The sequence below is a fragment of the Oncorhynchus clarkii genome, chromosome 25 (genome assembly GCF_045791955.1).
Source record: "Oncorhynchus clarkii lewisi isolate Uvic-CL-2024 chromosome 25, UVic_Ocla_1.0, whole genome shotgun sequence".
Classification (NCBI taxonomy): Eukaryota; Metazoa; Chordata; class Actinopteri; order Salmoniformes; family Salmonidae; genus Oncorhynchus; species Oncorhynchus clarkii.
Genome location: NC_092171.1, coordinates 11323354 through 11337280, shown reverse-complemented (window position 1 = coordinate 11337280; position 13927 = coordinate 11323354). Strand labels below are relative to the sequence as shown.

General features: G+C 48.8%; 1 protein-coding gene across 2 annotated transcripts in view; it reads left to right on the top strand.

Moving 5' to 3' along the window:
• LOC139383536 (protein GREB1-like) overlaps positions 1 to 13927 on the top strand; it is a 99289-nt gene that overhangs the window by 29224 nt on the left and 56138 nt on the right. For both annotated transcript variants that reach the window (XM_071128106.1, XM_071128105.1), the window contains exons 12-21: positions 296 to 424; positions 2468 to 2662; positions 3073 to 3270; positions 3819 to 3999; positions 4111 to 4300; positions 4409 to 4545; positions 4689 to 5043; positions 7895 to 8010; positions 8090 to 8298; positions 8487 to 8889. In XM_071128106.1, coding sequence (XP_070984207.1) covers positions 296 to 424; positions 2468 to 2662; positions 3073 to 3270; positions 3819 to 3999; positions 4111 to 4300; positions 4409 to 4545; positions 4689 to 5043; positions 7895 to 8010; positions 8090 to 8298; positions 8487 to 8889 — 2113 coding nt within the window. The remainder of the gene's footprint in view (positions 1 to 295; positions 425 to 2467; positions 2663 to 3072; positions 3271 to 3818; positions 4000 to 4110; positions 4301 to 4408; positions 4546 to 4688; positions 5044 to 7894; positions 8011 to 8089; positions 8299 to 8486; positions 8890 to 13927) is intronic.

The following is a 13927-nucleotide window of genomic DNA, read 5'->3' as shown; positions in this document are numbered from 1 at the left end:
AATCTTATTGTGTGTGTGTGTGTGTGTGTGTGTGTGTGTGTGTGTGTAGAGGGGTGGGGAGGGGGGGGTGTAATCTTATTGTGTGTGTGTGTGTGTGTGTGTGTGTGTGTGTGTGTGTGTGTGTGTGTAGAGGGGTGGGGAGGAGGGTGTAATGTTATTGTGTGTGGGTGCCTACCTGTCTCTTAAATTTGCTGTGTGTGTGTTTACACATCGACTTAAGTGGGGTTGCAGGCTTTTTGGTGCATGCATGCGTGCATGTAATAACTGGTGTATACTATGTGTGTGTGTGTTGTAGGTAAACACCAGTGTCGTATCCTGGTTGAGGGGATGTTCAGTCCCAGTGATAGTCTGAGAGAGATCAGTCAACAGCTGTCCTCTGGCATGACCCAGGAACTCACTGCCTTCTGCAACTCTCTGGGACCTGGTAAGACGACTGCAGATCTTCATTTGAGACAGTTTACTACAGCAGGGAAATAGCCCTGCAGCAACAGGACATTTGAATTATTATGTGGATTAGAATTAATGGATATTTTTTTGTAGGGGTTAATACATTTTCCATAAGGGAAGATCAAGGCTGAAATGTGCATTTCCTGCTTCTCATCAACAAAACTGTGATCAAATGACATCTGTGCACAACCCACCTGGATGTTGAGAGTGTGTGTGTGTGTGTGTGTGTGTGTGTGTGTGTGTGTGTGTGTGTGTGTGTGTGTGTGTGTGTGTGTGTGTGTGTGTGTGTGTGTGTGTGTGTGTGTGTGTGTGTGTGTGTGTGTGTGTGTGTGTGTGTGTGGGTTTACCCATATTAAATGTAATGTACACTGTTTACTGTATGTACAGTTGAAGTCGGAAGTTTACATACACTTAGGTTGGAGTCATTAAAACTTGTTTTTTACCACTCCACAAATTTCTTGTTAACAAACTATAGTTTTAGTCAGTTAGGACATCTACTTTGTGCATGACACAAGTCATTTTTTCCAACAATTGTTTACAGACAAATTATTCCAATTCCAGTGGGTCAGAAGTTTACATACACTAAGTCGACTGCCTTTAAACAGCTTGGAAAATTCCATACAATGATGTCATGGCTTTAGAAGCTTCTGATAGGCTTTTTTAAAGTCAATTGGAGGTGTACCTGTGGATGTATTTCAAGGCCTACCTTCATACTCAGTGCCTCTTTGCTTAACATCATGGGAAAATCAAAAGAAATCAGCCAAGACCTCAGAAAAGTAATTGTAGACCTCCACAAGTCTGGTTCATCCTTGGGAGCAATTTCCAAACGCCTGAAAGTTCATCTGTGCAAACAATAGTATGCAAGTATAAACACCATGGGACCACGCAGCCGTCATACCGCTCAGGAAGGAGACATGTTCTGTCTCCTAGAGATGAACGTACTTTGTTGTGAAAGGTGCAAATCAATCCCAGAACAACAGCAAAGGACCTTGTGAAGATGCTGGAGGAAACAGGTACAAAAGTATCTATATCCACAGTTAAACGAGTCCTATATTGACATAACCTGAAAGGCCGCTCAGCAAGGAAGAAGCCACTGCTCCAAAACCGCCATAAAAAAGCCAGACTACAGTTTGCAACTGCACATGGGGACAAAGATTGTACTTTTTGGAGAAATGTCCTCTGGTCTGATGAAACAAAAATAGAACTGTTTGGCCATAATGACCATCATTATGTTTGGAGGAAAAAGGGGAGGCTTGCAAGCCGAAGAACACCATCCCAACCGTGAAGCACGGGGGTGGCAGCATCATGTTTGGGGGTGCTTTGCTGCAGGAGGGACTGGTGCACTTCACAAAATAGATGGCATCATGAGGCAGGACAATTATGTGGATATATTGAAGCAACATCTCAAGACATCAGTTAAAGCTTGGTCACAAATTGGTCTTCCAAATGAACAATGACCCCAAGCATACTTCCAAAGTTGTGGCAAAATGGCTTAAGGACAACAAAGTCAAGGTATTGGAGTGGCCATCACAAAGCTCTGACCTCAATCCTATCAAAATTTGTGGGCAGAACTGAAAAAGTGTGTGCGAGCAAGGAGGCCTACAAACCTGAATCAGTTACACCAGCTCTGTCAGGAGGAATGGGCCAAAATTCACCCAACTTATTGTGGGAAGCTTGTGGAAGGCTACCCAAAATGTTTGACCCAAGTTAAACTATTTAAAGGCAATGCTACCAAATACTAATTGAGTGTATATAAACTTCTGACCCACTGGGAATGTGATAAACCCACTGACCCAATGGAATGAAAGAAAAACTGAAATAAATCATTCTCTCTACGATTATTCTGACATTTCATATTCTTAAAATAAAGTGGTGATCCTAACTGACCTAAGACAGTGACTTTTTGCTAGGATTAAATGTCAGGAATTGTGAAACTGAGTTTAAATGTATTTGGCTAAGGTTGTATGCAAACTTCCCACTTCAACTGTATTTATCTCACCATATTGTATGTGTGTGTCAGATGGGGATGTAGATGTGTTGCTGGGAGGTGCTGCTAGGGAGAGCAGGAGCCATCCCCCCCTGTCCAGCAGTCAGGAGTCCACAGGAGACAGCAGCCCTAGAGACAGACAGACGGACAGAGCTACATGCAGCCCCAAAGAGCCAGCCACAGACAGCCCCAAAGACAGAGATGAGAGCCACAAGGACTCCTGCTCAGGTGAGATATATGCAATCTGTGTGGAGAGAACATCATGAAATGTGTGTAGTTTGACAAGCTACATGCTGTAGAATTTCAGGTGAAGTGGCGAGATGTGTTTGTAATACGTGTTGTGCGTACGTGTGTTGAGTTAATGACTTTGTACATATGTGTAGTCTGTCCAAAATCTGTGTGTGTGTGTGTGTGTGCATTGTGTTTATACATTTGTGTGGTGTCTAAAATGTGTTTCCATGTGTGTGTATGTACATTTGCGTCTCACGTGTATGTGTTTCCGTGTGTGTGTGTAGAGTACCGCGTGGAGTGGCGGGAGGTGCGGCCCATCCAGTTGGGTGGTAGCCAGGAAGCTGCTGTCCCATGTGTGTGTATACATTGTGTCTAATAAGTGTGTTTCCGTGTGTGTGTGTGTGTAGAGTACCGCGTGGAGTGGCGGGAGGTGCGGCCCATCCAGTTGGCGGTAGCCAGGAAGCTGCTGTCCCATGTGTGCGCCATCGCCGACTCCAGCACTCAGAACCTGGACCTGGGCTCCTTCGACAGGGTCCACTTCCTCATCTGTGTCCCTCCATCTGAGGTCACCTTCCAACAGACCGTACTGCATCTCTGGAACTCGGGTAAGATCCCTCCTCTCTTCCTCTTATTCTTCCTTCTCTTTTCTTTCACTTCTGTTCCAGATATCAACACATTCCTCTTCTACCTCTCTTCCTCGTTCTCCTCCACTTTCATCTCACAGTTCAACAGACTCCTCGTTCTCCTCCACTTTCATCTCACAGTTCCACAGACTCTCCTCTTTCTCCTCCTCGTTCTCCTCCACTTTCATCTCACAGTTCAACAGACTCCTCTTTCTCCTCCACTTTCATCTCACAGTTCAACAGACTCTCGTCTTCCTCCTCTGCCCCTCCCCTTTCGCCTCCTTCGCCTCAATCCCTCTGAGGTGTCTTCCAGGAAGCTGTCTACAGGTTTCGTCCTCCTCCTAGCCAATGTCGGTGTTGTATAGAGCCCCTTGCTGGTGTATTGTAGAATCGTTGAGAAATGTGTTCACTCGCGTTACTCAAACCTTCAACTGGAACAAACTGGTGTCATGTGTGTGTATGTGCACGTGAGTATGTGCACGTGTGCGTCCGAGCTTTTGTGTGTGCTTAATCCCTGTCTGTGCGTGTAGGTGTTCTCCAGCAGCTGGGGTTGGAGCAGGAGTGTCTGTCTCAGAGAGAAGCTGAGCACTACGTGGTCAAGATGGACCAGGAGGCGAGGGCTCGCATTGATGACCTCATACAGGAAGCACACAGGAACTCTAACACACTCTACATCGTGGTCCACGACCACGCACACTGGGACATCAGCAGGTGTGTGTGCGCTTTGTGTGCTTTTTTTTTGCTTGTGTGTGTCTGCGTGAGTGTGTCTGCGTGTTTGTAACGTGACCATAACGTACAGTATAAATACTCCCTGTCTCCCAGTGGGCCGTATGGTGCCAGTGGTGGTGACTCCGGCGGTGGGTTGGTGGACAGCTTGCTCAACTCCCTTCAGATCAGAGATGCCACCAACATCCTGACTCTCCACGTCACCTCGTTCCCCTTTGCCCTGCAGACACAACACACACGTATCAGCCCTTACAACGAGATACACTGGCCCTCTGCTTTCAATAACGTAAGATATTCACACACACACACACACAGACCCACACTGACACAAACACACACATAGTCACAAACAGACACACACTGTTGTCTCAAGCTGTGTGTGTGTATGTGTCAGGACATGGATCTGTACCATGAGAAGACGCGATACTTTGGTGTGTCGGAGCTGCTGGACTCGACTCGTTCAGGCAGCGGTCTGCCTCTCCTCCGCTACGACAGCTCCTTCGAAAGCATGGCCTCTGTCCTGGAGGAGAGGTAACACACACACTCATCATGCATACTGTGCATACTGTGCATACTGTGCATACTGTACACACACACTCATCATGCATACTGTACACTTATCGAAATACACAAGAATGTAGCAAATAACAAAATGTATCAATCCCCTGTCCCAGGTTCCCCAAGCTACACAGTGCAGTGATCCGGACCCAGGTTCTGGTCCAGCACTACTGTGTGGCTCTGATGGCCGTGTCAGGTCGGCCTGGCTCAGGGGGGCGGAGCATACATAAACACACCTCCGTCGAGACGCTGGAGATAGTCCAGAGTCTGCTCAGCTCTGCCCAGCGATGCCCCACCCACCATGGTCACATGGTGCTGCTACGGATCCCCTCATTGGCTCTGGCAGGGTGGGCTCACCAGCGGCTGGCGTGGGTCAGACAGAGACTGGGGCTGGGGGAGCGCTTTGAGATCATCCTGGGAAACCCCAGCCAAGCCCTCAGCGTAGGACAGAGCTTCACTGAGCGCATCAAGGTAGGGGATAAACCACTGGACAACTGGATGAAGAGTTCTGATTTAAGATCAGTTTTGCCGTTGGCTTTTAGATCACAGTGAATAAGATTACATGGACAGGGACCTGATCCCTGATCAGGTTTCTAATCTGAGACACTTGATACATACAGATCCTGGTTAGCAACATGACAGATATCTACCCATATGACAGTTAGTTGACAGGATTGTAAAACAATCTCAATATGGGGAAGGTTACAAATATTATAACATTATTTGTAAAAACTGGTAGGATGAAAATGATGTTGGATTGCTGGTGTTGGTATGGGCTACCATGATGGTGTGCTGTTAAGAACACAGGGGGAGGAGTATAGATTAAAAGGGCTAACCCGGTCAAATGGTTAAGGGAATATACAGTACCAGTCCAAAGTTTGGACACACCTACTCATTCCAGGTTTTTAATTTATTTCTACTTGAGAGAATGCCAAGAGTGTGCAAAGCTGTCATCAAGGCAACGGGTGGCTACTTTGAAGAATCTCAAATACAAAATATTATTTAACACTTTTTTTTGGTTACTACATGATCCCACATGTGTTATTTCATAGTTTTGATATCTTCACTATTATTCTACAAAGTAGAAAAATGTAAAAAATAAAGAAAAACCCTTGAATGAACGTTTGACTGGTACTGTAGGTGGGATGGCAAGATGTTTTTTCTGTTCAATAAAACATCCAGGTAAACACACCAAGGTAGAAGAGCTATACATTACATATCAAACATTTAATACACATTTCCCTAGTCATTCTTCTGGTCCATTAGGTAGCCACTGATTGCCTTCAGGTGAGTCCGTTTTAAAGGGATCGTCACTAGGTACCACAGCCACAAAGTCATAATTATGTCTAAACCCCACCTATTTCTAATATTTGATCTTCTTGAAATCTGATTTGAACCCTAATCTTAAAGGGAAACATCACAATTGTTCAACTTCATATTCATCATCTCCAGCACCACCCCAACAGCAACATGGTGGTAAAAAAAATATAGGAAAATAAATGGAAAATAAGTGTTTCCAATGACATCATCGGTGTGCGTCGTGTGATTTCGACCAATTGTGAGTTGGCATTGCCTACTAATTGGTTGATGATGTCGTTGGAAACACTACACTGTCTTTTTTTCTACATAAGAGAAATGTGCCATTTTCGCATACAGTGCCTTCCAGGAAGTATTCAGACCACATGACTTTTTCCACATTTTGTTACGTTACAGCCTTATTCTAAATTGGATTAAATAGTTGTTTTTTTCCCCTCATCAATCTACACACAATACCCCAAAATGCCAAAGCAAAAACAGTTAAAAAAAAACAAATTGCAAATGTATACAAAATAAATACATTTAATATCACATTTACATAAATATTAAGACCCTTTACTAAGGACTTTGTTGAAGCACCTTTGGCACGATTACAGTATCGAGTCTTCTTGTGTATGACACTACAAGCTTGGCACACCTGTATTTGGGGAGTTTCTCCCATTCTTCTCTGCAGAACCTCTTAAGCTCTGTCAGGTTGAATAGGGAGCAATGCTGCACGGCTATGATGTTGGGTTGGTGCTTGAGATGATGAATATGAAGTTGAATTTTTTTTTTACATTTCCATTTGACCACACTGCTAACCATATGCCTAACCATAACCTGAAATTAAAACCAAAAATCAAACATTTGTTTTCATGGATCTTCACAGTATATAGCCAATTCTAACTTTGTGGCTGTGATAACTAGTGACAACCATTTAAAGGTTAAGTGGGTGTGGCGGAAGATCTGCCTCTGGAACAGGAAGTGGATGGGATTGGTTGGTGGGAAAGTAAGTCAATATGAGTGGGCAGAATTTTCTACTGCCACCTTAAATATGCTGCATATTTTAATTACAGGAACTGATGTCCATTAAGTGTGCTACTGTAAGTGGTTGGGGGGCTGGGCTGTAGGGGAAAGAAGATGGTCCCGAAGCCACCCATCAGCAGGTGGTGGAATAGCTTGGATAACTGGTCGCCCATGGAATACCACAGGAAGTTGCTCTGGTGGGGGGCGGAGCAGAACACTGATGCGGTTTAATGGAAACTGGAATGGCCTCGTGGGCACAATGAAAGCCAGGGTGTTCTTGGGGGCCAGGCTAGTCGCTTGGACTCGGACTGGTGCAGACCTGACAAAATGGGAATGACTTAGGATCTGGGATTGCAGAAGGTACAATACCGGATCCTGGGAATAAGTGAGGTAGAATTTGGGACGGGGAACTTTTTGATAAGGGACTTGGAGAGGGACTGACATAAGTGGGGACTGGGTAGATGCAGGTTATATGGTGTGGTGGTAGGCTAGAGATCTCTTGTTGTCCATACACTCGATTTTCCGCTTTATTGCCCTAATTTTCTCCCGGAAGGGGAACGCTCAGTCGGCTGGTGAGCTGTTCTCCATTTCCACCACGATAGCCTGATCGGGCTTGAAGGACCATGTAAAAACTGGTAGGCTGAAAAGACTATATTCGGGTGGATTGCTGGTGTTGGTATGGGCTACCGTGAATAATATAATATAATAAAGTGGGATGGTAACACCAAGGTTGAAGAGCTATACATTACATATCAAACATTCTAACACTACACATTTCCCTAGTCATGCTTCCAGTCCATTAGGTAGCCACTGATTGCCTTCAGGTGAGTCCATATAAAGAGTGAGTGGGTGTGACAGAAGTCCTGCCTCTGCAACAGGAAGCGGATGGGACTGGTTGGTGGGAATGTCAGTCAATGTGAATGGGCAGAATTTCCTATATTATTAGATCTGTATTGTTCTAGCACTTGGTTAAATTGTGTGTGTGTGTGTGTGTGTCCAGGCATGGCTGAAGATCCAGGAGACAGACTGGGTTCCCCGTACCTACCTGGAGCTAGAGGCCCTCCCCTGTATCCTCATCCTCTCTGGGGCAGACCCCCTGGGAGAATCACTACCCAGGTACACCCACATAGTACCTGTATATTTATCCTGATTGGTTGGTTGATTGGTTGATTGATTTTCTCTCTCCTCCAACCAGATCACTGAAGTACTGTGACCTGCGTGTGATAAGCTCCTCCTACCTGCAGCGCACGTCATTGGAGGAGGAGCTGGGATTGGCTGCCTACCTGATGAGGGTGGAGTCCCAGGGGTCACAGCCCCTCAGCCACGTCCCCGGTAGCGACCTATCAGAGAGCGACCGGGACAAACTCCGCAGTACCGACAACGAGGAGGAGGAGAGAGAGAACGGTGAGCGATGGAGCGCCATTCACTGGTCAAATTCAATGAAATACAACACAATTCTAGCTATTCAATAAGACACTATACTTTCAATATGGGTATTTGTAACCTTAAAAACACATTTGACGGTTTATAACAGTAAACTCATCTCTGCATACATCCCTTACTCTCTTCTTCCTCTCCTGTCTTCCCTCTAGCTCTGAAGTCGGAGCTCCCTGGTTTGGGTCATTTCCCTCCCCCCCACCCTCACTCAGCCCCCCAGCCCCTCCGACCCTTCTCCGACAGCAGTGCTGCGACCACTCTCCATCTCCACACCACCCCCCCTGACCCTCATCACTCCTCCACTTGTCCAAACCCGAACCCACCTAACCCCTCCGACACCCAGCGTTGGCCCTCCAAGTCAACCTCCTCTGACTCCTCCTCCACCCTTCCCCCCTCCCCCCTTCAGAGCTGCTCCTGGGCGCAGGGGGTGAGTCGCCCCCCCTCCGTGCTGCTGCCCCGGGCGCTCTATGACATCATCACGGCGTGCGACGAGGGTGGACTGCCTCGATGCACCTCCTTCCTGCCGCACCTGTCTGTAGACTGGGTCAGCTCCTTCAGGTAGGGACAAACATATACACACATCTCACCTGTCTGTAGACTGGGCAAGCTCCTTCAGGTAGGGACAAACACACACACATCTCACCTGTCTGTAGACTGGGCCAGCTCCTTCAGGTAGGGACAAACACACACACATCTCACCTGTCTGTAGACTGGGCCAGCTCCTTCAGGTAGGGACAAACACACACACATCTCACCTGTCTGTAGACTGGGCCAGCTCCTTCAGGTAGGGACAAACACACACACATCTCACCTGTCTGTAGACTGGGCCAGCTCCTTCAGGTAGGGACAAACACACACACATCTCACCTGTCTGTAGACTGGGCCAGCTCCTTCAGGTAGGGACAAACACACACACATCTCACCTGCCTGTAGACTGGGCCAGCTCCTTCAGGTAGGGACAAACACACACACATCTCACCTGTCTGTAGACTGGGCCAGCTCCTTCAGGTAGGGACAAACACACACACATCTCACCTGTCTGTAGACTGGGCCAGCTCCTTCAGGTAGGGACAAACACACACACATCTCACCTGTCTGTAGACTGGGCCAGCTCCTTCAGGTAGGGACAAACACACACACATCTCACCTGTCTGTAGACTGGGCCAGCTCCTTCAGGTAGGGACAAACACACACACATCTCACCTGCCTGTAGACTGGGCCAGCTCCTTCAGGTAGGGACAAACACACACACATCTCACCTGTCTGTAGACTGGGCCAGCTCCTTCAGGTAGGGACAAACACACACACATCTCACCTGTCTGTAGACTGGGCCAGCTCCTTCAGGTAGGGACAAACACACACACATCTCACCTGCCTGTAGACTGGGCCAGCTCCTTCAGGTAGGGACAAACACACACACATCTCACCTGTCTGTAGACTGGGCCAGCTCCTTCAGGTAGGGACAAACACACACACATCTCACCTGTCTGTAGACTGGGCCAGCTCCTTCAGGTAGGGACAAACACACACACATCTCACCTGTCTGTAGACTGGGCCAGCTCCTTCAGGTAGGGACAAACACACACACATCTCACCTGTCTGTAGACTGGGCCAGCTCCTTCAGGTAGGGACAAACACACACACACATCTCACCTGCCTGTAGACTGGGCCAGCTCCTTCAGGTAGGGACAAACACACACACATCTCACCTGCCTGTAGACTGGGCCAGCTCCTTCAGGTAGGGACACACACACACACATCTCACCTGTCTGTAGACTGGGCCAGCTCCTTCAGGTAGGGACAAACATACACACATCTCACCTGTCTGTAGACTGGGCCAGCTCCTTCAGGTAGGGACAAACATACACACATCTCACCTGTCTGTAGACTGGGCCAGCTCCTTCAGGTAGGGACAAACACACACACATCTCACTTGTCTGTAGACTGGGCCAGCTCCTTCAGGTAGGGACAAACACACACACATCTCACCTGCCTGTAGACTGGGCCAGCTCCTTCAGGTAGGGACAAACACACACACACATCTCACCTGTCTGTAGACTGGGCCAGCTCCTTCAGGTAGGGACAAACACACACACACACATCTCACCTGTCTGTAGACTGGGCCAGCTCCTTCAGGTAGGGACAAACATACACACATCTCACCTGTCTGTAGACTGGGCCAGCTCCTTCAGGTAGGGACAAACATACACACATCTCAACTGTCTGTAGTCTGGACCAGCTCCTTCAGGTAGGGACACACACACACACCTTACCTTTATGTAGTCTGGACCGGCTCCTTCAGGTAGGGACAAACACACACACACATCTCACCTGTCTGTAGACTGGGCCAGCTCCTTCAGGTAGGGACACACACATCTCACCTGTCTGTAGACTGGGCCAGCTCCTTCAGGTAGGGACAAATACACACATCTCACCTGTCTGTAGACTGGGCCAGCTCCTTCAGCTATGGACAAACACACACACATCTCACCTGTCTGTAGACTGGGCCAGCTCCTTCAGGTAGGGACAAACACACACACACACACACACACAAACATCTCACCTTTATGTAGTCTGGACCGGCTCCTTCAGGTAGGGACAAACACACACACACATCTCACCTGTCTGTAGACTCGGCCAGCTCCTTCAGGTAGGGACACACACATCTCACCTGTCTGTAGACTGGGCCAGCTCCTTCAGGTAGGGACAAACACACACACATCTCACCTGTCTGTAGACTGGGCCAGCTCCTTCAGGTAGGGACAAACACACACACATCTCACCTGTCTGTAGACTGGGCCAGCTCCTTCAGGTAGGGACAAACACACACACACACATCTCACCTGTCTGTAGACTGGGCCAGCTCCTTCAGGGAGGGACAAACACACACACATCTCACCTGCCTGTAGACTGGGCCAGCTCCTTCAGGTAGGGACAAACACACACACATCTCACCTGTCTGTTGTCTGGGCCAGCTCCTTCAGCTAGGGACAAACACACACACACACACAAACACACACACACACACACACACCTCACCTGTCTGTAGACTGGGCCAGCTCCTCCAGGCAGGGACAAACACACACACCTCACCTGTATGTAGTCTGGGCCGGCTCCTTCAGGTAGGGACAAAAACACACACCTCACCTGTCTGTAGACTGGGCCAGCTCCTTCAGGTAGGGACAAACACACACACACATCTCACCTGTCTGTAGACTGGGCCAGCTCCTTCAGGTAGGGACAAACACACACACACATCTCACCTGTCTGTAGACTGGGCCAGCTCCTTCAGGTATGGACAAACACACACACATCTCACCTGTCTGTTGTCTGAGCCAGCTCCTTCAGCTATGGACAAACACACACACATCTCACCTGTCTGTAGACTGGGCCAGCTCCTTCAGGTAGGGACAAACACACACACACACACACACACACACAAACATCTCACCTTTATGTAGTCTGGACCGGCTCCTTCAGGTAGGGACAAACACACACACACATCTCACCTGTCTGTAGACTGGGCCAGCTCCTTCAGGTAGGGACACACACATCTCACCTGTCTGTAGACTGGGCCAGCTCCTTCAGGTAGGGACAAACACACACACACATCTCACCTGTCTGTATACTGGGCCAGCTCCTTCAGGTAGGGACAAACACACACACATCTCACCTGTCTGTAGACTGGGCCAGCTCCTTCAGGTAGGGACAAACACACACACACATCTCACCTGTCTGTAGACTGGGCCAGCTCCTTCAGGTAGGGACAAACACACACACATCTCACCTGCCTGTAGACTGGGCCAGCTCCTTCAGGTAGGGACAAACACACACACATCTCACCTGTCTGTTGTCTGGGCCAGCTCCTTCAGCTAGGGACAAACACACACACACACACACACACACACACACACACACCTCACCTGTCTGTAGACTGGGCCAGCTCCTCCAGGTAGGGACAAACACACACACATCTCACCTGTCTGTAGTCTGGGCCAGCTTCTTCAGGTAGGGACGAACACACACACACATCTCACCTGTCTGTAGTCTGGGCCAGCTCCTTCAGGTAGGGACAAACACACACACATCTCACCTGTCTGTAGTCTAGGCCAGCTCCTTCAGGTAGGGACACACACATCTCACCTGTCTGTTGTCTGGGTCAGCTCCTTCAGGTAGGGACAAACACACACACACACACACATCTCACCTGTCTGTAGTCTGGGCCAGCTCCTTCAGGTAGGGACAAACACACACACATCTCACCTGTCTGTAGACTGGGCCAGCTCCTTCAGGTAGGGACAAACACACACACACACATCTCACCTGTCTGTAGACTGGGCCAGCTCCTTCAGGTAGGGACAAACACACACACATCTCACCTGCCTGTAGACTGGGCCAGCTCCTTCAGGTAGGGACAAACACACACACACATCTCACCTGTCTTTTGTCTGGGCCAGCTCCTTCAGCTAGGGACAAACACACACACACACACACACACACACACACACACACACACACACACACACACACACACACACTCACCTGTCTGTAGACTGGGCCAGCTCCTCCATTTGGGGACAAACACACACACACATCTCACCTGTCTGTAGTCTGGGCCAGCTTCTTCAGGTAGGGACAAACACACACACACATCTCACCTGTCTGTAGTCTGGGCCAGCTCCTTCAGGTAGGGACAAACACACACACATCTCACCTGTCTGTAGTCTGGGCCAGCTCCTTCAGGTAGGGACAAACACACACTCATCTCACCTTTCTGTTGTCTGGGTCAGCTCCTTCAGGTAGGGACAAACACACACACACACACACATCTCACCTGTCTGTAGTCTGGGCCAGCTCCTTCAGGTAGGGACAAACACACACACACATACACACACACACACACACACACACACACCTCACCTGTCTGTAGTCTGGGCCAGCTCCTTCAGGTAGGGACAAACACACAAACACACACACATCTCACCTGTCTGTAGTCTGGGCCAGCTCCTTCAGGTAGGGACAAACACACACACACACACACACACACACCTCACCTGTCTGTAGTCTGGGCCAGCTCCTTCAGGCAGGGACAAACACACACACCTCACCTGTATGTAGTCTGGGCCGGCTCCTTCAGGTAGGGACAAAAACACACACCTCACCTGTCTGGAGTCTGGGCCGGCTCCTTCAGGTAGGGACAAACACACACACACACACCTCACCTGTCTTTAGTCTGGGCCAGCTCCTTCAGGTAGGGACAAACACACACACACACACACACACACCTCACCTGTCTGTAGTCTGGGCCAGCTCCTTCAGGTAGGGACAAACACACACACACATCTCACCTGTCTGTAGACTGGGCCAGCTCCTTCAGGTAGGGACACACACATCTCACCTGTCTGTAGACTGGGCCAGCTCCTTCAGGTAGGGACAAACACACACACACATCTCACCTGTCTGTATACTGGGCCAGCTCCTTCAGGTAGGGACAAACACACACACATCTCACCTGTCTGTAGACTGGGCCAGCTCCTTCAGGTAGGGACAAACACACACACACAACTCACCTGTCTGTAGACTGGGCCAGCTCCTT